This window comes from Leucoraja erinacea, chromosome 30, assembly GCF_028641065.1.
Source record: "Leucoraja erinacea ecotype New England chromosome 30, Leri_hhj_1, whole genome shotgun sequence".
NCBI classification, from domain to species: domain Eukaryota; kingdom Metazoa; phylum Chordata; class Chondrichthyes; order Rajiformes; family Rajidae; genus Leucoraja; species Leucoraja erinaceus.
In genome coordinates this window covers 4,379,229-4,401,665 of record NC_073406.1, presented here as the reverse complement: position 1 = coordinate 4,401,665, position 22,437 = coordinate 4,379,229, and the positions used below count along the sequence as shown (strand labels likewise).

General features: G+C 44.0%; 1 protein-coding gene across 1 annotated transcript in view; it reads right to left on the bottom strand.

The window, feature by feature from the left end:
* The window catches only part of ssu72 (SSU72 homolog, RNA polymerase II CTD phosphatase), a 70,189-nt gene extending 59,234 nt beyond the window's left edge, over window positions 1-10,955 (bottom strand). The window contains exon 1 of the mRNA XM_055659182.1: window positions 10,746-10,955. Coding sequence (XP_055515157.1) covers window positions 10,746-10,825 — 80 coding nt within the window. The 5' untranslated portion in view covers window positions 10,826-10,955. The remainder of the gene's footprint in view (window positions 1-10,745) is intronic.
* Between the last annotated feature and the right edge of the window lie 11,482 nt (window positions 10,956-22,437).

Sequence of the window (22,437 nt, the reverse complement as noted above, 5' to 3'; positions counted from 1 at the left end):
TGACATTACTTTCTCCTGGAGAACTCTTTCAACATTTAATTAGGAGAGATGCATCTCCAAAGATTAAAATTCCAGACTTTTGTGGCGAAATGAAGGGCTATCCCAATAATTCAGATTGAAATTGCACATTTTGCATGGTAATGCATCACAGATGAAACACGTCCCAAATTTAATTTTTAAGCTGTCGGCAGCAGCAGGGGCATATGAATTTCATATCTGAATAAATGGGGGAACAGTTTTCCTTAGTAACCTCTGGAAAAATCTACGAGATGCGGAAACAAAATGTCCCACTTTGGTGCTGGTATGATTAAGCATATGTACTGACAACAGAATAATGAAATTCTTACTTGCAGCTACATAGATGTCCTTTAAATTAAATACCGACAAATAATATTGTTTTTAAATCAGTAAAGGAATATTCACTATACTGGAACAAAAAACTCCTTAGTGCAGTCAAAGACAGTCCATAGAAGATCGACACAAAATGCTGGAGTAAAGGGCCTGTCCCACTTGGTGATTTTTTCGACATCATTGACTAACGTATCATGTCACCGAAAAAGACAATGTATGATGCAGTGGAGACGTGGCATGAATACGAATGACGTGCGGTGTTTTTTCAAGTGTCGCAACCACTTTTTTTGTCGCCGTTGGATTTTGAAATATTCAAAATCATTTGGCGACACTGATATGACGTCAGCAAAATCCCCAAGTGGCACAGGCCCTTAATCCAGCAGGACAGGCAGCATCTCTGGATAGCGGGAATAGGTGACATTTCAGATCGAGACGCTTCTTCAAACTGGAGTTCTTCAGACTCCAGTCTGAAGATGCGCCTCGACAAGAAACGTCACCCATTCCTTCTGTCCAGAGATGCGGCCTGTCCCGCCGAGTTACTCCAGCATTTTTGTGTTTAGACTCGGTGTAAACTAGCATCTGCAGTTCCTTCCTACACAGTCCATAGAAGTTCACAGTTGAGGTTAGTATTGTGTGGTACTCAAGAGACTAATGGTTATTCGGAAGAAGCTATACTAGAATCTGATGGTTCTGGTGTTCAGACTTGTATATAGACTCAACAATATAGGGTTCGGCTGAATAATAAAGACCCTCCAAGAAATAGCCAAATTCCAATGATGACAAGCCAATAAAACAAAAAAAATCTATCACACTGCATGGAAGCACCAAGTCTATGACGATCATCAAACACCCATTTCCACCAACTCTAGGCCAATTCCATTTTATTTTTGCCCAATACTCTCAACAAGAGGCATTGGCCAATTAACTTTCCAACTGGCACATCTTCAAGATCTGGGACAAAACTATAGACCCCAGAGGAAAACCAGTGTCATGGGGAGATCATGTGAACCCCAAACAGAATATACCCATGGTCAGGGTTGTACAATGATTGCTGGACCAGTGAAACTGTGCTACTAGCAGTGACACTACATATTAAACAAGTTGCTATGCTACCAGTAATGAAGTGCAGATTGAAGGCACCTGAAACAGTTCTCAGTAACCCATGCCCAGTCCACTGTTGAAACACTGGAAAATACCACTAGATTTCCAATCATTGATATCAACTCATCATGAATATAGCCTACACAAATCTCGTCAAGCAAAACAATAAAATGTGACTTTAATCTATGGAATTGGCAGGGATGTAGAAATTAATGGGAATTCCAACAGGATTAATGTTCATTGGTCGATGTAAACAGTTTCTCAAATCTAAAACCACAATCTCCTCCTTTGAAAATGTCCTGGAGATAATGGTCAGCATAAGCGATACAAAGAAAAGGCAAAATTATTGCAAATGCCAGGATTCCATATCATATGCTGTAGTTCACAAGTTATAGTTAATAGAACCTATTCAAAGCTGACCAAATATCAATGGATGCAGACTCAAATAACCAGCAAACTACTGAAAAACACAAGATCTGTTTTTGTATTAATGTGCCTTGAACATCAGGGAGAAAAAAAATGAAGGGAGGCATAGCGATTGTTTTCAGAATGAAGTTACCCGGGTTCTAACAGGAAATAAATTTCAACTCAATTCATGTCAATCCCTTAACCCCCAAGCTCTCCAGTCTGTTGTAATTCTGAAAATCAGAGATTCATTGTTACATCGAAGATAAGACACAAAATGCTGGAGGAACTCAGCAGGACAAGCAGCATCTCTGGAGAGAAAGAATGGTTAACATTTCTGGTCGAGACCCTTCTTCAGACTTGACCCGAAACATCACCCATTCCTTCTCTCCAGAGGTGCCGCTTGTCCCGCTGAGTTACTCCAGCATATTGTGTCTGCCTTTGATGTAAACCAGCATCTGCAGTTCTTTCCTACACATTCATTGTTAATTGCTTGAAATCAGTGATTTCAATTGGAAATTAGCCATTGCATGCAATTGCTGTACATTCCATTTCTTCATAGCGAACAGTGCAGTTGTTAAAGGAAACAAGAAAAATTATGGTGACTTCATTGCAAACCCATTTGAACCATTTATGTGTTATTAGGAAGTCCGAACTCAAATCGTGAATAGTAGAGAGACATTTTTCTCTGCATCAGAAATCTTGAAATAAAAACAAGAGATTAAAGCAAATCTCCAAAATGGACAGGCACTCTTCACAAGTTTCAGAGTGTTCACATCATGAAAATCTCCATATCCAATTAATATTCTCCTTGCTGTCAGAAAGGTTTTGCAGGCTTAAATATTATATAGGTTTACAACCTATATAATACAAAAGGCTAGCTTAGAATTATAATACCATTTTAAATTGGATCGCAAACACACCGAAAAGTTGAGAAACGTTCCCATAAAAAGTACTGATGCATATAAAATACAGCAAAGCATCATTTAGCCAGTCAACCTCCAAATACTTCAAGCAAATATTTCTGTTTGTCTGGAACAAAAATATCCTAACCTTTGGCACTAGTGAGCTGCACATGTGGCAGCAATGGTTATATACGACTTCCCTTTTACCTGTATATATCATATCCCCAATTTTTTGACATAATGTGCTTGACCCAGGCTTAATTTTCACTAGAATAACTACTTTCAACTTTTGTCTGATCTGTTCTTTTATTCTTATTTTTTTCCAAACAAAGTGGGGGGTGGGGGGGGGGGCAGGGGGGTGACAGCGACACAAGTCCAGATGAATATAGTGATACAAAAAAGAATTACAACATGGAGAACACAAATCTGTAACAAAAATTAAAAGGCAACATCTCAAAAAAGTTATATACCTCAATCTCTGGCCATGCCCCTGATTGCGTGCAGGCTTTTAACATTGAAGCAGCTTTTAACAATCAACCAAAACCTCCTTTGCTTTTCTTAAGGAACCCTTTATTTGGCAGGGTTTTACATCCAATATCACCCACACACTGCACATGACAAGACATAGTGCATCACATGTACTAGGCATTAATTTCACTGTTGATTTGTTTAACATGTGAACAGATCGTGGAGTTCAAAGTTTGGCTCATTCTGTATGTAGGAGTAAACCCATGCAGTCACAGGGAGAATTGCATGCAAACTGCGCCATGGCCAGTCACTGAATCTGAGATAGCAGCTCTACCAACTGTGCTGTCCCTAGTCTTATGAACTTCCCACCAAGGCATAGCCTTTTTGCTTTATCTAAGGAACTCAGTGGGTCAGGCGGAGAGAAATTATCAAATGCTGTTTCAGGTTAGGACCCTTCTTCAGACATCTATTCACTTCCTACCACAGATGCTGCTGACTTCCTCCAGCACTACCTTTTGATCAAGATTCCAAGATCTGCAGTCTCTTCTGTTGTCTTTTAACATTTTCCCATCCCCTCTTCTTGTCTCTGACTTTTTTTGTTTGTAGTCTTTTAAAGCTTGTAAAGCATTTTCATAATTTGACCCTACAATACATTAAATTAACATTAATTATAAATTAATATTAAGATTGCATTCGCCGGTCGCTCTGCGGCCTATCATCGATGGAGCTGCAGGCCTCCTCGGACTGACCTTGGGTCCCACCGCGGGGTGTGGGCGGGGAGTCGATCCTTTGCCTGGGATTACTCCAACCGCAGCCTGCGGTCTTTACATCGGGAGCTTGCAGTCTCGGGAGAGGCCTAGTTGGGAGCTCCAACGTCGCGGAAGATTCAACCGGCCCTGGCGCAAGGTTCGATCATCCAGCGCGGGGGAGCCGACATCCTCCCACGATGCAGGAGCAGATCGCCGCAGAGCGGATGGCCACCGACCGCGGGAGAGCAAAGGGAAGAGATTGAACTTTATTCCGCCTTCCATCAGAGATGAATGTGACGGGGTCTCTGTGTGGTGGTGGATGTTTATGTTAAAATGTGTTTGTGTGTTCAGTTGCTTTTTATTTGTATGACTGACTTGGCAAATGAAATTCTTCGTATGTTGCAAAACATACTTGGCTAATAATGTATTACTGAGATTGTGATTAAATTTCCATAGTGTAAATTCTCTTTGTCAGAAATTACTCAAAGATACAACAAATCTGAGTTTTTGCTTGCTTTGAAATACAGACACTCCCCAGATTATGCAAGAGTTCATTTCCTATGATCTGTCTGTAATCCATTTGCTCCTTAAATCGGAAATGTTTATGGGGACCCATATCATATGCCTCTGCATAAAACTGCTAGAATTTCATTTCATTGAATATTCATTCTGACATTATCCATAATTAAGCTAGTTGAATATAAACTGTATCTAATTACTAATGAATGTCAACTTATTACTATCTTGAAAAATGCTTCAAAATATGTGGGAGAACTTGGGTTAGGTAGTATTTTTTTAAGTCGGGTATCTTGAACCTAGGGCGTCCACTGAAGGGAATTGCTACTCGAGGGAATGACTAATGTCTACTCGAGGGAATCCCAACTGTACGATCATATTAATTATCTGACAATTGTGATTTGGAGAATCTGTGGTGTGATGGAAACGTAAACCAGAGAAACCAGGAAACGTAACCCAGTGAATGTCATGTTCCAACAACTGATTGCCATGGCTCAATAATCACTGCCATTGACGTCAGCTAGCCTCAAAAGTACACTAATTTAGATATGGTTAAACAGAACCCCAGAGCATTTTCTGAGTAACTTGCAATGCAAACTTTTAAATCTGCTTTACCATAATTATTCAGTAGTACAACTCGAACTTGCAATGGATCAATTTTGCTCAGCAACCCAAAACTAATATTATAATATACGTAAGAATGTTTAAAACTCACTTGAATAATTCTCAATTCCAATGACTCAGCAAGTAACCAAAGTATGTAGATATCTTAAAAGAATGTTTGGCCAATGCCAAGTTAGATCAGCTGCTGAATATCACTAGGTGGCTCTGCACTGTGGAAGGGAATCAGTTTGGCTCCACTGCCTTCATAACCAGAGTGAACTAGCCCCAGCAATCCAGCAACAATGAACCATAGAACTACCGGCAAAGCTTTCTTACAGATAAGACAGCCCAAGCTTGTTACAAGCCACACCCGCTGGTTTCAACAAACTCTCATGGCTTCTCCCTATGACTAACCTTCTCTGACCACACAATCCCAATATCAAATTCCGAGATCCTGGATTATTGCTCGTCAACTTTTGCTACTGACATTCATGTCTTCAAGGACCCATCTACCTGTCCCAATAACTAGTCAGGCATCTGGGAGGGCACTACATGGTTACCACGTTCAAAGAAAATCAATGTGATGTTACATTTTACAATTCATTGACATAATATATATCAAAATCTGCTCATGCCAGCTACAATTCAGCAACAAGTGCCCCCTTGTCGAAAGAGAGGATTATGCCCCAAACAAATATGACCCAGCAAGTCCATTCTTGTTGGGCATGATGTAAGTGAGAAAATCTACCATTCCCATTTAAATGATATTCAAATGATCCTGTGCGTCGGTCCATGGTATAATTACAATGGAAGGTTATGGAGATGAGCAACAACCAAAACCCTCCAAAAACAATATCCAAAATGTTACTCATCCAAGTCCCATAGGGACCAGAAAGTTTAAAAAAATCCATCAGGACAACTAATTTCCCAAAAGCCTTGAACATTACTCATCTGTATTTGCTGTGATGTGTTGAACATATCCACATTACAAATAAAGATATGGCAGCCTTTAAACATTAAGGTGATCAAATCTTAACGTTGACTGGACGCATCCTGCAGCAGCGGAGGACACTGACGCTACTCTTGGCTACGCCGACTCCGCAACGCCGCCAAGATAATTGGCCTTCAGGATCAGGTCAAGATCCCTGCACTTACAACAACTTGGGCTTGAAAACGGTGCCAAACTGGCCACTCTGCATAATGTCTCAGTGTACTACTCTAATACACTTATACTGTAGCTGAGACGCTTATCTAATATATATCCAAGTGCTTATGTATAGTGATACTTGTACTGCACTGTACACAAAAATGAATTTCCCCGTTCCTTGGTACACGTGACAAATAAAGTAACGTAACATACCAAGTACACTCAGAAACCTGGGAGAAAAATTATTTATGAAAAAGATATTCTATGACTGTGGCCTAGAATAACAGCACTAAAAACCCGTCTAAATGTTTAAAGGGATTTAGACACAGCAATATTCCACTATCCCATCCAAAAATTAGTTCATGTAGCCACATATTTTGCATCAAAATATGAGTCTTACCTTCCCAAGTCTAGAAGATTGACTCTCGGTATTGTAATGAACTGAAGATAATGGATAGCTAAGAGTAAAGCCAGTGAGAATGAAAAGGTGTAGGAAAGAACTGCAGATACTGGTTTAAATGGGAATGAATCTCAGGTTCAAGTGGCTAACCAGCAAAGCTGAAACAATCTAATGTGCAAGTGCTGGAGTAAACGTCAAAAGCCATTTTGAATAGATTTTTCTCTACCTGGCACCATTTTAACAGATCCGTAGTGGGGAATGACATTTAAAGAACATTTTCAAATGCTAGGGCTGCCTAAAGTTGAAGCCCACTTCCCCACTGCCAGACATTTGTTGGATTCTCTCTCACTAAGAGACCACAGGTCTTCTCGGTGGCAGAATGGAAAAACTGACGAGGACTCTCCACTCATCAGCCCACCAACATGGACCAAACGGTCTGGAGGAAAAGAATGAGTAACATTTACATATGCAACATTTTTTTTTAAAATATGCACACTTTCCAAAATACTGTAATGTTCTGATAATTACTTTTGATGAAAATGCAGAAATATTTTAAAAAAAATCAAAAGTAAAACTATCAAAAATTAATTTTATTTTTGTATATTGAAACGGCTTCACTTCAGACCTGATACATTGGGGATCGAGAGGAAAACAACTACCAGACACCACACACACGAGGAATGTTGCCCAGATAATGTACAACAATTTAACTTGTCCTCCAACATCTACCTGCTCTTAACCAACTAGGCAGGACCACGTTTAACTGTGTATCCATGTTTTCAAAAGATCTCAAAACCCAGCACTACACCTTCTCTAATTCAATGTGCAAGAAGGAACTGCAGATGCTTGTTTAACCGAAGATAGACGCAAAAACCTGGAGTAACTTCATGGGACTGACAGCATCTCTGGAGAAGGAATGGGGTGACATTTTGGGTCGAGACGAGAAGGGTCTCAACGAGAAATGTCACCCATTCCTTCTCTCCAGAGATGATGCCTGTCCCACAGAGTTACTCCAACTTTTTTGTGTCTATCTTCTCTAACTCAATGTCAGGATGACAAAACCCACTGATTCAATATTCATCACAGATTATCTGCTAACAATAATTTTCATTCTTCTCAATGGCATCTGCCCAAAACTGAACCACATTGTTTATAACCTTGGAGACATTTGACACAAAGGTTAGCTTTAGATGACATATCTTATCATCACTGATCACCCACCTGCTTCTGCCTCATTTCACCTGCTGCTGAAATTATTTACTCTTGGTGCTTCTGGGTTTGTGTATTCCAACACAATTTCACCTGGAACGATAGTTCCAGCCTCCAAACAAGAAATCATATCTTAATCTTCACAACCTTCACCCATCACTTTTGCTCGCCAGCAATTAATCAATCCTTTAATTTGCACCCTTGTTTTCAAATACATCTCATAGGATGTATTTAGATACATAGAATGATAACATCATTCCCGGATGTTGGCACCTTCATCTTGTATTTCTAACAGATATTAAGTTTCAAAACAATTTAGTCCCAAACATTTTTAAATTTAATTATTCAATCACTGATGCCAGAAGGTTTTACATCCTGTAATGCGCTCGACTGCCATCTTTAAGATACATCCTCAAATTTCCATCAATTCCATAATTTCAATACTTCGTTAAATTCATTTGGACAAGCTTTTGGACCATCATCTTAATAATTCACACTGCTGGGTCAAACTATGATATTTTTATACATTTTGGTTTCACAATGTAGAAATTACGGCGTTGTTTTTACATAGCCCCCCCCCCCCCCCACTTCAGAGCACCATTATGTTTGGGACACATGGCTTCACAGGTGTTTGTAATTGCTCAGGTGCGTGCAACTGCCTCCTTAATGCAGGGTTAGGAGAGCTCAGCACCTGGTCTTTCCTCCAGTCTTTCCATCACCTTTGGGATTTTTTATTGCTGTTTATCAACACGGGGACCAAAGTTGTGCCAATGAAAGTCAAAGAAACCATTATGAGACTGAGAAACAAGAATAAAACTGTTAAAGAGACACCAGCCAAACCTTAGGCTTACCAAAATCAACTGTTTGGAACATCATGCATTTAGTTATCACGATATTCTAAATAGTTAATTGCTCTCAATGCATTCATAACCCAAGTGTTCTGGTTGCTGAAGCTATACAGTATAGAATCCCAGATAGAACAGTGCACAAGTAGGAATTCTTCAATCAAGGCTGGATAGACCAAGATGGAATAGCAGTGCAGTCACATCCAACTGGATAATTTAGCGTGCTGGAGGAAGACAGCATAGGCAAAAACTGTCAAAAGATTTAGGCAAATTAAATAGGAAGACTGCAGGTTGGTTCATCAATTCTGATTGTGACAAGTCCACTGTAAAGCGGAGAATGCAAATCGGAGTATTTAAATGTCATGAGCAAAATGGATAATTATTTGAAAAGAACCAACACATTCAAGAGCTTAAGCAAAGTTGGAATTGAAGCAGCAACATACAACAATTTTGTAAAATATTTGTTAAAGAGGGCAGTGCCAGAAAATCTGAAAGGGAAACTGGTACAGAAAAATCTTTATCAAGTAACAAAACAGGATGAGAATATTCTTAAATTCTTCACCATTTTCTGCGACATATGGTCAGCAGCTGTAGGTAAAACTGCGTAACAAGATTAACTGAGGTCAGAAGGTAGGAAAGAAAATTAGATACAAGAAAACCATACATTTAGGTAAATGTTCAATTGGAAAAAAACAACACAAGCACATATACAGTGCCATCCATTATACTTGGGACAAAGACCTATCATGTATTTATTTGCCCCTGTAGTCCACAATTTGAGATTTGTAACAGAAAAAAACCACACGTGGTTAAAGTGTGTTTATACAAAACAAGCATAAGCTAACGATGGCTGCAATATAGATCTGGCAGAGAATCACCAGAGAAGACACCCAGCAACTGGTGATGTCCATGAATTGCAGAATTCAAGCAGCCATTGCATGCAAAGGATATGCAACAAAATACTAAACATGGCTACTCTCATTTACATGACATTGTTGTGTCCCAAACATTATGGTGCCCTGAAGATTGGGGGGGGGGGGGGGGGGGGACTATGTATAAACACTGCTGTAATTTCTACATGGTGAAACCAAAATGTATAAAAATAGCCTTTATCAGATTTTGATAATGTGCACTTTAACCGTATGTGATTTTTTTTTTCTATTACAAATCTCAAATTGTGGCGTACAGAGGCAAATAAATAAATGATGGGTCTTTGTCCCAAACATTATGGAGGGCGCTGTAGTTTGCACCTTTATGGCCAAGTTCGTCCATTGTTCAATAGTAATCGCGGGAAGAAGAATGCAAAGAGTTTTGCAGAGAACAGAAGCCGCATTTTGAGGATGCAAAAGTACAAATAATTTAATGGGACTGACAGAGGAAGAAAGGGGGGGAATTGGACGCGCAGACACACCCAGAGGATGGAGGCGACCGCATCGGGGCGAGTCCAACAGCCGCGGGCAGCAGAGGGAACGCAGTAGCACAAGTGGGGTTGGGGGACCGGGCTTTCAGAGGAGGCCGCGGGCTCGGGAAACTCTCCAATCCCTATTGTGGAAGGCCCGAGGCTCGGTTGGTGAAGCCCGGCCCCGTCATGATTAACGCCCCGGGGATACGTAGTGGGTCCGGGAGCGAAGGTGAAGCTCGGGGCGAGACGCAGAGGCCCAGGACCCTGGCCTGTGGACAGTGCGGGAGACAGGCCCCACATACAGGCCCAGGACCCTGGCCTGTGTGGAGAGTACGGGACAGGCCCAGGACCCTGGCCTGTGTGGAGAGTACGGGACAGGCCCAGTCCCACATACCGCGGTCGCCCGTACATGAGGCCCAGGACCCTGGCCTGTGGAGAGTACGGGACAGGCCCAGGACCCTGGCCTGTGGAGAGTACGGGACAGGCCCAGCCCCACATACCGCGGTCGCCTGTACATTAGGCCCAGGACCCTGGCCTGTGGAGAGTACGGGACAGGCCCAGTCCCACATACCGCGGTCGCCCTACATGAGGCCCAGGCCCCTCGCTCACCGGTAGGCCGCGGGCAGGCGGGCGGCGCTAGTTACCTGAGGATACTGTGCGCCTCCATGCTCCGGTTTTGGTTGCTCGAACACACGACGGCGACTCGCAGCGGATGCTGGGGCATCTCCTCTTCCTCGCCGCCGCCGCTGCCGCCGCTGCCAGAGAGCGAGAGAAGAGACGAGACGAGAAGAGACGGAAGGCAAAGAACAGCACCGGAAGCGGTACCGCGCCGCCGGAGCCCGGTCAAACAAAATGGCGCCGCGCCACCACCCACTTCCGGCTGCCCGCGATCGCGACGTCAGCGGACAATCCAAGTGCGCACTTCCGCTCCGCAACCAGGAGCGGACGTGACGTTGTACAGGACAACGTTTTGGCTTCCATTTTGAGTGGGGCAATAAAATTGACCATCAATCAGCTGATCTGATGTTGTCACTTATTTGGTTCTATCCAAGGTATTCCTTGCAAATTAATGTCACCTCAAGAGTTCAAGAGAGTTTATTGTCATGTGTCCCTAATAGGACAATGAAATTCTTGCTTTGCTTTAGCACAACAGAACATAATAGGCATGAATACAGAACAGATCAGTGTTACATAGAAACATAGAAATTAGGTGCAGGAGTAGGCCATTCGGCCCTTCGAGCCTGCACCGCCATTCAATATGATCATGGCTGATCATCCAACTCAGTATCCCATACCTGCCTCCTCTCCATACCCGCTGATCCCCTTAGCCACAAGGGCCACATCTAACTCCCTCTTAAATATAGCCAATGAACTGTGGCCTCGACTACCCTCTGTGGCAGAGAGTTCCAGAGATTCACCACTCTCTGTGTGTTCTCCCCAGGCCCGCAACCTTGGCGTGATCTTTGATTCCACCCTCTCCCTTGAGCCTCACATCCGCCATGTCATTAAAACCTCCTTCTTTCATCTCCGCAACATCGCCAAAATCAGACCCTCTCTCACACCTCCCGCTGCTGAAAGACTCATCCATGCCTTCATCTCCTCCCGACTGGACTACTGCAACTCACTTCTCCTTGGCATCAGCTCCACCTACATCAACCGACTCCAACTGGTCCAGAACGCAGCCGCCCGACTCATCACCCACACCAAATCCTGGCATCACGTCACTCCAGTCCTCGAAACAACTTCACTGGCTTCACATCTCCCACCGGATCACCTACAAAATCCTGGTCCTCACCTACAAAGCCCTCCACCATCTGGCCCCCCCATATCTCACTGACCTCCTCTCCCCCTACCAACCCTCACGGTCCCTCAGATCCACATCAGCCAGTCTCCTCTCCATCCACAAATCCAACCTCCGCAGTTTTGGGGACAGAGTCTTCTCCAGGGCAGCTCCCAAGCTCTGGAACTCCCTCCCCCAACTGATCCGCAATTCCGTGTCCCTCACCATCTTCCAGTCCCGCCTCAAGACCCATCTCTTCACCTCTGCCTATCCTTAGCCCCACGTCCCCCTCCCTTTTCATCTGTGCTTGAATTGCCTCATATTGTGTTTTGAATTGTATTCTGTCTTTAATTTGTGTACTAGTCATGTCTCTACTATTTATTTCATTCTGCATACATGTTTTTCCTCTACTTGCTAAATTTTTGTAAGGTGTCCTTGAGACTCTTGAAAGGCGCCCATAAATAAAATTTATTATTATTATTATAGTGTGTCCATATACCATTGTATACATATATACACACACATGAATAAATAAACTGATAAAGTGCAAATAAACAGATAATGGGCCATCAGTCTGAAGAAGGGTTTCGGCCCGAAAAGTTGCCTATTTCCTTCGCTCCATAGATGCTGCTGCACCCGCTGAGTTTCTCCAGCGTTTTTGTCTACCTTCGATTTTCCAGCATCTGTAGTTCCTTCTTAAACATTCAGACACATTTACCCATGTTTGGCACCTATCTCTCCAAACAATTCTAAACCTGCATTACAGGTCCTGTTAGACTGCTCCCTGGGTCCAAAGGTGACAGAGTAGGTTGACTCTCGTCTGCTGGGTCTGAGGTGTCTGGAGAGGGTTGGACAAGGGTGGTGCTTGGTGGCATGAGTGGGTGCTCAGTTCAGGATGTCCACTAACCCTTTCACTGTTTGATCATGGCCCCTGTCATAGAGACCTTGTGCTCAATATTCTCCCAAACACTCGTAGATCCATACAGCACGGAAGCAGGCCCTTCAGCCCAACACTTCCTCGCCAACCAAGATGCCCCATCTAAGGCGGTCCCAGATTCATCCAACATAGAAACAGGCCCTTCAGCCCAACACATCCTTGCCAACCAAGATGCTCTATCAAAGCTAGTACTATTTGTCAAAGTTTGGCCCATATCCGTCTCAACCTCACTAATCCATGTACCTGTCCAAGTGTCTTTTAAATGTTGTCACACACACTGATTATTTATTTCTTGCTTATTATATTGTCTATGGAGTACCTGTACTACGTTTATACGGGTCTCGACCCGAAACATCGCCAATTCCTTCTTTCCATAGATGCTGCCTCACCCGCTGAGTTACTCCAGCATTTTGTGTCTACTACATTTACATATCCTGTTATGCTGCTGCAAGTAACAATTTCATTTGGTCTGTCTGGGACGCATGACAGGTAAACACTCTTGACTTGTTATTGTACCTAATGACACTCCTTGCCCTGTTTGATCAGTAATGGGACAGGATTCCCTGGAGTTGGTGAACATATTTGTTTTTTAAAAATGAAACCTTTGAGAATATCCTTGACTTTGCCCATTACCCTCGTTAAAATCTCTTGCAATCATGGAACAGAGTGCTTGTTCTGGATGTCTGGTGCCAGTGTTGTCACATGAGTGACGGCAATTCAGAAGTACTTAATTGATAATACATTGTAAAATGTCTTGAGATTGTGAAAAGATGTTTCATAAATGTGAGTCCTTAGTGAATGCATTTCAATATTATTTATAGAGCAAGTGACAACAGACATGATTCACTCAGTTCAAGTGTTTCTGCTGCAGCTTGCCGAACTAATCTGTTTTTACACACCTGGGATTAAAGGTTCATTAACTCCTATTAACGTCTCAAAAAACACAAACAATAGGATAACAGCTGCTTCTGGATCTCGGTGTACAATTCGTTTTATGCCCCTCCCAAGATATCGAATTTTATTTTTCATTATCGCAACCTATTGGGAAACAAGGAAATGGCAGAGCAGTTAAACGAGTACTTTGGTTCTGTCTTCACGTCAAGAGTCAAGAGCCAAGAGTGTTTTAGTGTCATATGTCCCGGATGGGACAATGAAATTCTTACTTGCTGCAGCAACACAGAATAAGTGAATATGTAAACATTGTACAGAGAGAGAAGAAAAAACATAGTAGATAGAAGAGAAACAAAAAAGTTCAATACATAACAAATATAGTGCAATAATGATATTGTCTTTTGCAGTTCAGAGTTCAGAGTGTGGGAGGAAACCGAAGATCCCGGGGAAAAGCCACGCAGGTCACTGGGAGAACGTACAAACTCCGTACAGACAGCCCCCCCGTAGTCGGGATCGAACCCGGGTCTCTGGTGTTTTAAGGCAGCAACTCGACTGCTATGAGAGCTGTTAGACAGAAGCTCTGCTGGTCATTACTCTAAGGTCGTACATTAAATGGATGTGAGCACAATTCCCTGCTGTGATGTAGTCTGCAGTACATCTTACAGTTACACAAGCTGAATTTAACAGCAAAATATATGGAGTGATTACGCAAAATTGAACCTGAATCTGTAATAAATGTATCCAATTTACATATAAATTGTTTTAGTTGGTACATTGAAAAATATACCATAGGTTGAAAATTGCTTTCATTATCTGAATGCAGCAGGACTGATTATCCCCAGATTCTTGTAATTTAATAATTGATCCCCTGCCTGACATCGGACTTTCGTTAGACACGAGGTACCACAGGTGCTGGTTTATTAAATAAAGGCACAAAGTATTGGAGTAACTCAATAAGTCAGGCAGCATCTCTTCTTCTTCTTGCGTACGGCGTGCACAGCCTAAGGTTGTAGGACAACTTGTTCTATTTGATCTTATTTGATTGAGCCCACCGGGTTGACTGCATTCGTCGAAACAGGGCGGACCAGGTGAAGGTTGCAATCTCCCACCCCAGGCAGCATCTCTGAAAAACACAAGTGGGTGACATTTCGGGTCGAGACCTTTCTTCAGACTGAAATCTGAAGAAGGGGCTCGACCTGAATTGTCACCCATTCAGTCTGAAGCGTTTACGACCCGAAACGTCACCCATTCCTTCTATCCAAAGATGCTGCCTGTCCCGCTGAGTTACTCCAGCATTTTGTGCCCACCTTCGGTGTAAACCAGCATCTGCAGTTCTTTCCTACACATAATGAAAAATCTGCTTTAAATTAGAGGTGAACTGAATCTATCTAATTTAATGTCAATATCTTTGTTTTGCTTTAATTACATTGGTGAGTGTCCCTTGACAACAACGTGCTTCACTAAACAATGAGCGGCAGTGTGCTGGGATAATCAGCTGAGAGAAGATGCAAGGACAAAGCTGTCAGAGCAGAGGCAGAATTGCTGCCCCACTGACAGATGAGGCCGGTTAGAGCTGTGCACGGCCTCACAAATGTGACATATGTTGCCTTGCGATCAACTCCAGAGCTGCCACAGAGCCCCATATACTTTTCAGTAGTGCAGGTTGCTTGTGGCCTGGATGGCTGTACAGTGGATGGCAAGTCTGAAGAAGGGTCTCCACCCGAAACGTCACCTGTTCCTGTTCTCCAATGATGCTGCCCGGTGATCCAGCTTTTTGCATCTGTCTTTGGCAAGTATGATAAAAATGGGTAAACCCGCTGAGCAGCTGCCTCACCAGAGGTCACCGCACCTGATCGATGGATTGAAAGACGCAGCGTGGAAACAGGCCCTTCGGCCCACCGGGTCCATGCCGACCAGCGATCCCCGCACATTAGCACTATCTTACACACGCTAGGGACAATTTACACACGCACCAAGCCAATTAAGCTACACACCTGTACGTCTTTGGAGTGTGGGAGGAAACCGAAGATCTCAGAGAAAACCCCTTGCGGAACTCCTTACAGACAGGTAGTCAGGATCGAACCCGGGTCTCCGACGCTGCAAGCGCTGTAAGGCAGCAGCTCTACCGCTGCGCCACCATGGCTCTTGGCCTTTGGGGTGCTGAGTGTGTGAAGTTTGCACGCTGTGGCCAGAGATCTTCCCCCACTGGTGGCACAGATTCCTTCCAAAGACAGCGGCTAACTGCCCACCATGTAATGCCCCTGTGGCAGGTGAGTGGTAGAGATTCGAGGGTGATCCCTGTGCCTTTGAAGGAAACGGGTTTCACAAAAATAAATGGGATAACAGACGATAGCATTGATATGATGGGCTGAACGGCCTGTGTCTGGGAAAACATAAGTGGAAAAAATATAAAAATATGAATTATCGGAGAAGGGAAGAGAGAAAATTGGCCTTCAGCGGAACGATACATTTACTGTATCAAATTTCAATTTATTTTGTGGATAAGACATTCTTTAACATGCCAAGAACATTTACCAAAAATAGCCAGAGTTATCTAATATTCGCCCAGGGGATACAACATTATCTTGTTTCTTTTTATAGTTTCCATTTCAATGTCACGAACTTGTTTCTTCAAAGCGTTGATTAACCATCGTATGGAAATGCCATCCTGGTCTTGTATCTTTTTTTTTTGACTGCTATTTGATTTTTAATCTGCTTCCTCGAGGCCAAGGCTTGCTGAATCTCCTGGTTGCTAAAGAAGTTAACTCCTCCCCATCCCGACCTCTCTGTCCTTGGCCTCTTCCATTGTCAGGGTGAGGTTAGATACACACATGAAGTTCAGCACCTCATGTTCCGCTTGTAGTAATTCACAACCCAATGGTATGAACATTGAATTCACCAATTTTTGGTAACTAACCAACAACTTTCCCCCCCCCCCTTTTTTTTTCCTCCCCCTCTCTTCCTTAAGCCCCACCTGGATACACACCCATTTCTCCCACCATTCTGCCCACTTTCCCCTAACCCCCCTATCCACTTCCACCCACATATCTTCCCCTAACTGTACATTTCATGCCTCTTAGACAATAGACTATAGGTGCACGAATAGGCCATTCGGCCCTTCGAGCCAGCACCACCATTCAATGTGATCATGGCTGATCATCCCCAATCAGTACCCCGTTCCTGCCTTCTACCCATATCCCCCGACTCCGCTATTTTTAAGAGCCCTATCTAGCTCTCTCTTGAAAGCATCCAGAGAACCTGCCTCTACCGCCCTCCGAGGCAGAGAATTCCACAGACTCACCACTCTCTGTGAGAAAAAGTGTTTCCTCGTCCCCGTTCTAAATGGCTTACCCCTTATTCTCAAACTGTGGCCCCAGATTCTGGACTCCCCCAACATTGGGAACATGTTTCCTGCCTCTAGTGTGTCCAAGCCCTTAATTCAATTCAATTCAACTTTATTGTCATTGCACAGATACAAGTATGGGTACAACGAAATGTGGTTTAGCGTCTGTTCGTAGTAATAGTGCAATATAGAAATAAAAATACAGAATAAGCAAACAATGTGGACGGAGAGACCGGAGAAATCTACTGGCGGGACTCCGAGTTCAGCAATGTGATGGTGTTGTTGAAGAAGCTGTTCCTCATCCTACTTGTACGAGACCTGAGGCTCCTGTACCGCCTCCCTGAGGGGAGGAGGGCAAACAGTCCATGGTTGGGGTGGGAGGGGTCCTTGATGATCTTCCCGGCCCGTCTCAGACACCGTTTTCGGTGGAGGGCATCCATGGCAGGGAGCGGGGCACCGATGATGTGCTGAGCGGTTTTCACCACCCGTTGTAGTGCCTTCCTGTCCGCTACGGTGCAACTGCTGTACCATACCGTGAAGCAGGTGGTCAGGATGCTTTCGATGGTACAGCGGTAAAAGTTGGTCAGGATCTGGGGGGACAGGTGGGCTTTCTTGAGCCTCCTCAGGAAGTAAAGGCGCTGCTGCGCCTTTTTGATCAGTTTGGAGGTATTGAGGGACCAGGACAGATCCTCCGAGATGTGTACCCCGAGGAATTTGTAGTTGGAGACGCGCTCCACCTCAGTCCCGTTTATATGGATGGGGGTATGTCTGCCCCCTCTGATCTTCTTTAACAATCTTCTCTCCTGATTCACAGCCTTTCGTCTCCTTTCCACCTGTGACCTTTGTCCACTCAACCCCCCCCCACTCACCTGTATCAGCCTGAAGAAGGGTTCCGACCCAAAACGTCACCCGTCCATTTTCTCCAGAGATGCTGCCTGACCCAGATGTTGAGGCACTCCAGCACTTTGTGTCTCTCTCTCCGGTAGAAACTATCCTTCCTCCACCTACCACTTGCCAGTCTTTGTCCTGCCTCCACCATTCTTCTTAATTTTTCCCTCCCTCCCCCCCCCCCTCCCCCTTCCCCCCCCCCTCCCTCCCCCTCCCCCCCCTCCTCTCCCCCCCCCCACTACAATCAGTCTGAAGAAGGGTCCTGACCTGAAACGTCGCCAATCCATGTCCTGCACAGATGCTGCCTGACCGCTGAGTTACTCCAGCACTTTGTGTGTTTTTTTCCAATTATTCCAGCACCTGCAGTTCCTCGTGCTCCTGTGAACAATTTGCTGGATTAACTTCTAGTCTGATCATATTTTCTCCAACCTGTATTTCATACTTAACAGAAGTATATTTCCATCAACTGTACAGGGATTATGGGGAGAAGGCAGGAGATTGGGGTTTAGGACGGAGAGATAGGTCAGCCATGGTTGATTGGGGCATACTAGACTTGATGGGCTGAATGACCGAATTCATCTCCTATCACTTATGAACCAGACTGCTTTAATATTGCATGTAGAAATGAATGGATTGAAATGTTGGTGATCACAGAGTTGTTGTTTATTGGAAGTCGTCATTACCACTCCCATCGTTTATTTTAATGTAAGTAAATAAATTTGCAATATATGTCCCATTTAAAGTTATAAACTACCACCAGCAGCTGGCAGCTCTGATTTATGTTCATTGCTAGAAGGACACCACGGTGGGGCAGCGGTAGAGTCGCTGCCTCGTAGCGCCAGAGATCCAGGTTCGATCCTGACCGCGGGTGCTGTCTGTACGGAGTTTGCATGTTCTCCCGCATGGGTTTTTCCCGGGATCTCCAGTTTCCTCCCACACTCCTTCAGATGGTCCGTAGACTAACTGGCTTTGTATAATTACACATTGTCCCTAGTGTGTGTAGGATGGTGTAAGTGGGCGTGGATTGCAGGTCGGACCCAGTGGGCCGAAGGGCCTGTTTCCATGCTGTATCTCTACATTAAACTAAGCTAAGCTAGGTCCTGCATTGGCTCCCTGTATGTCAGAGAATTGATTTTAAAATCCTGCTGCTCACCTATAAATCACTACATGGTTTAGGACCAAAGTATATCACTGACATGCTTCCACTATATAAGCCTTCTAGACCGCTAAGATCTTCTGAGACCAATCTGTTAGTGATTCCCAGAGTAAATACAAAACATGGGAAAGCAGGATTTAGTTACTATGCAACAAATAGCTGGAATAAACTTCCTGAAGATTTAAGACTTGCCTCAACTTTGACCACTTTTAAAACAAGACTGAAAACTTTTATGTTTACTTTAGCTTTCAGCTAAATCTTAACTACGTTGCACTTTTAACTTTTGCACTTTTTATAATGCATTTGTAATTTTGCTTTTCTTTTCTTTTAGTTCTATTTTATTTCATTTTATTATTTCGTTTTATTGTATGACATGTTTTTATGTGAAGCACTTTGAGTCTGCCTCGTGTATGAAATGGGCTATATAAATAAAGTTGCCTTGCCTTGCCTTGCCTTGCATTACTGGATACGTTCATCAGGAGGAAGACAGCATTCTACTGCCCCCTCCTGGTAACAAGGATCAATAACAAGGAAAATATCCCCACAGCTCCAATTGGGAGTGATCACAGATGCTGCCTGACCTGTTAAGTTAGGGCATTAGGATTCCCATCAGAATCAGGATCAAGATAAGAAATAGCAAAGTTTCTGACTACTTTTTGTTTAAAGCACAAAGTGCTGGAGAAACTCAGCGGGTGCAGCAGCATCTATGGAGCGAAGGAAATTGGCAACGTTGGAAATAGGCAACGTTTCGGGCCGAAACCCTTCCGGGTTTCGGCCCGAAACGTTGCCTATTTCCCTCGCTCCATAGATGCTGCTGCACCCGCTGTGTTTCTCCAGCACTTTTGTCTACCTTCGATTTTCCAGCATCTGCAGTTCCTTCTTAAACTACAAGGAAAGGTTGAAGAAGGGTCTCGACCTGAAACGTCGCCCATTTCTTCCCTCCAGAGATGCTGCCTCACCCGTTGAGTTACTCCAGCATTTTGTGTCTACCTTGGATTTAAACCAGCATCTGCAGTTCTTGCTTACACAAGGAAAGGTTGGACTGACTTTGATTGTTTTCACTGGAACGTCAGAGAATGTGGGGAGACTAGATAGAAGTATATAAAATGATTAGAGGCATCGATGGATAGACAGATGGAACCTTTCACCCAAGGTGGGAATGTTATTGCGTAAAGGGCCAGGGCTGATGGCGGAAACAGTTACAAGAGTGGCATTTTTGCAGCTGTCAGATAGGCTCATGGATATGTAGGGAATGGAGGGATATGGATCATGGGCCGGCAGTGGGGATTCCTTTAACTTGGAATCATGTCCAGCACAGATAATGAGGGCCGAAGGGCCTGTTCCTCAGCTCTACCTTTCTCTGTTCTATGAAAATTAATAAAAAATCTCCAGATGCTGGAAATCCAAAATAAAACTGAAAACGCCGGAGGCAGGAAACATGTTCCCGATGTTGGGGGAGTCCAGAACCAGGGGCCACACACAGTTTAAGAATAAGGAGTAAGCCATTTAGAACGGAGACGAGGAAACGCTTTTTCTCACAGAGAGTGGTGAGTCTGTGGAATTCTCTGCCTCAGAGGGCGGTGGAGGCAGGTTCTCTGGATGCTTTCAAGAGAGAGCTAGATAGGGCTTTTAAAAATAGCGGAGTCAGGGGATATGGGGAGAAGGCAGGAACGGGGCACTGATTGGGGATGATCAGCCATGATCACATTGAATGGCTGATCATTTTACTCCAGTTTTTTTTGTGTCTATCTTCGGTACTAACTCCAATCACTTGAAATCAAACCACTGGTCGCGGATACTAAAGCGCGCACATTCTATATCTGCGATTTATTACCAAAACCCGGTAAATGCCTGAAAAATAATCTCCAGAGATGCTGCCTGACCCGCTGAGTTACTCCAGCGTTTTGTGTCTATATTCGGTTTAAACCAGCATCTGCAGTTCCTTCCCACACAGACACATGGAGCATTTCGCTGGCTCGAAGGGCCGAATGGCCTACTCTTGCACCTATTGTCTATTGTCTAAAATGCGGGAACACTCAGCATCTGTGAAGACAAAACAAAGTTTATGTTTCAGATCAAGCACCTAAACAGTAGTCGGAGCAAAGGACAATTAATCAATATTGTGAGATGCCGTTAAACCACGGGACTTCAATCCAGGTGCTGGCCTTTCCCATTCTGTTTTCCCACAAGCTTTTTCTCAGTTGACCTTCTACTAAAAGGAAAGAGACCAGAATTATCTTTGAAGATAGGCACAAAAAAGCTAGAGTGACTCAGTGGGTCAGGCAGCATCTCTGGAGAGAAGGAATGGGTGACGTTCCGGGTTGAGACTGAAGCCTTCACTCTGAAGAAGAGTCTTGACCCGCTGAGTTACTCCAGCATTTTGTGTCTATCTTCGTCGTAAACCAGCATCCGCAGTTCCTTCCCACCGAACCACCTGTAGCTTTGCCTGCAAATGATTGGAAAGGCTGAATTAGTCTGCATTCAATCAATAGACAATAGACAATAGTCAATAGGTGCAGGAGTAGGCCATTCGGCCCTTTGAGCCAGCACCGCCATTCAATGTGATCATGGCTGATCATCCCCAATCAGTACCCCGTTCCTGCCTTCTCCCCATATCTCCTGACTCCACTATTTTTCAGAGCCCTATCTAGCTCTCTCTTGAAAGCATCCAGAGAACCTGCCTCCACCGCCCTCTGAGGCAGAGAATTCCACAGACTCACCACTCACTGTGGGAAAAAGTGTTTCCTCGTCTCCGTTCTAAATGGCTTACTCCTTATTCTTAAACTGTGTGTGGCCCCTGGTTCTGGACTCCCCCAACATCGGGAACATGTTTCCTGCCTCTAGCGTGTCCAAGCCCTTAACAATCTTATATGTTTCAATGAGATATCCTCTCATCCTTCTAAACTCCAGAGTGTACAAGCCCAAGCTGCTCCATTCTCTCAGCATATGACAGTCCCGCCATCCCGGGAATTAACCTTGTAAACCTACGCTGCACTCCCTCAATAGCAAGAATATAGCAGTCAGTGTCAAGTGGATGCGACCTTCCCCTCGGCTTGAAAGGAATCAAATTGTGATGAATGGTCCGTTTAGACTGAGGCAACGCAAATGTAGTTACCTGAAAATGACCTGCCACGGGCACATGTCCCACTCGGTGACAAACTACGCCTGCAGATGCTCAGTGGAAGAAAAATAAATTAGGAGGCAGCTTTTAATGGAATGACATCTGCCTTTGGGAAGCACAAGCACATTGACGAGCTCCGAGACCTTTGCCTGAATAATCCAAAATTGCCTTTACGAAAACATTGGGAGTAGCAGAAGAGGGTTGGAATTGTGCGGCACTG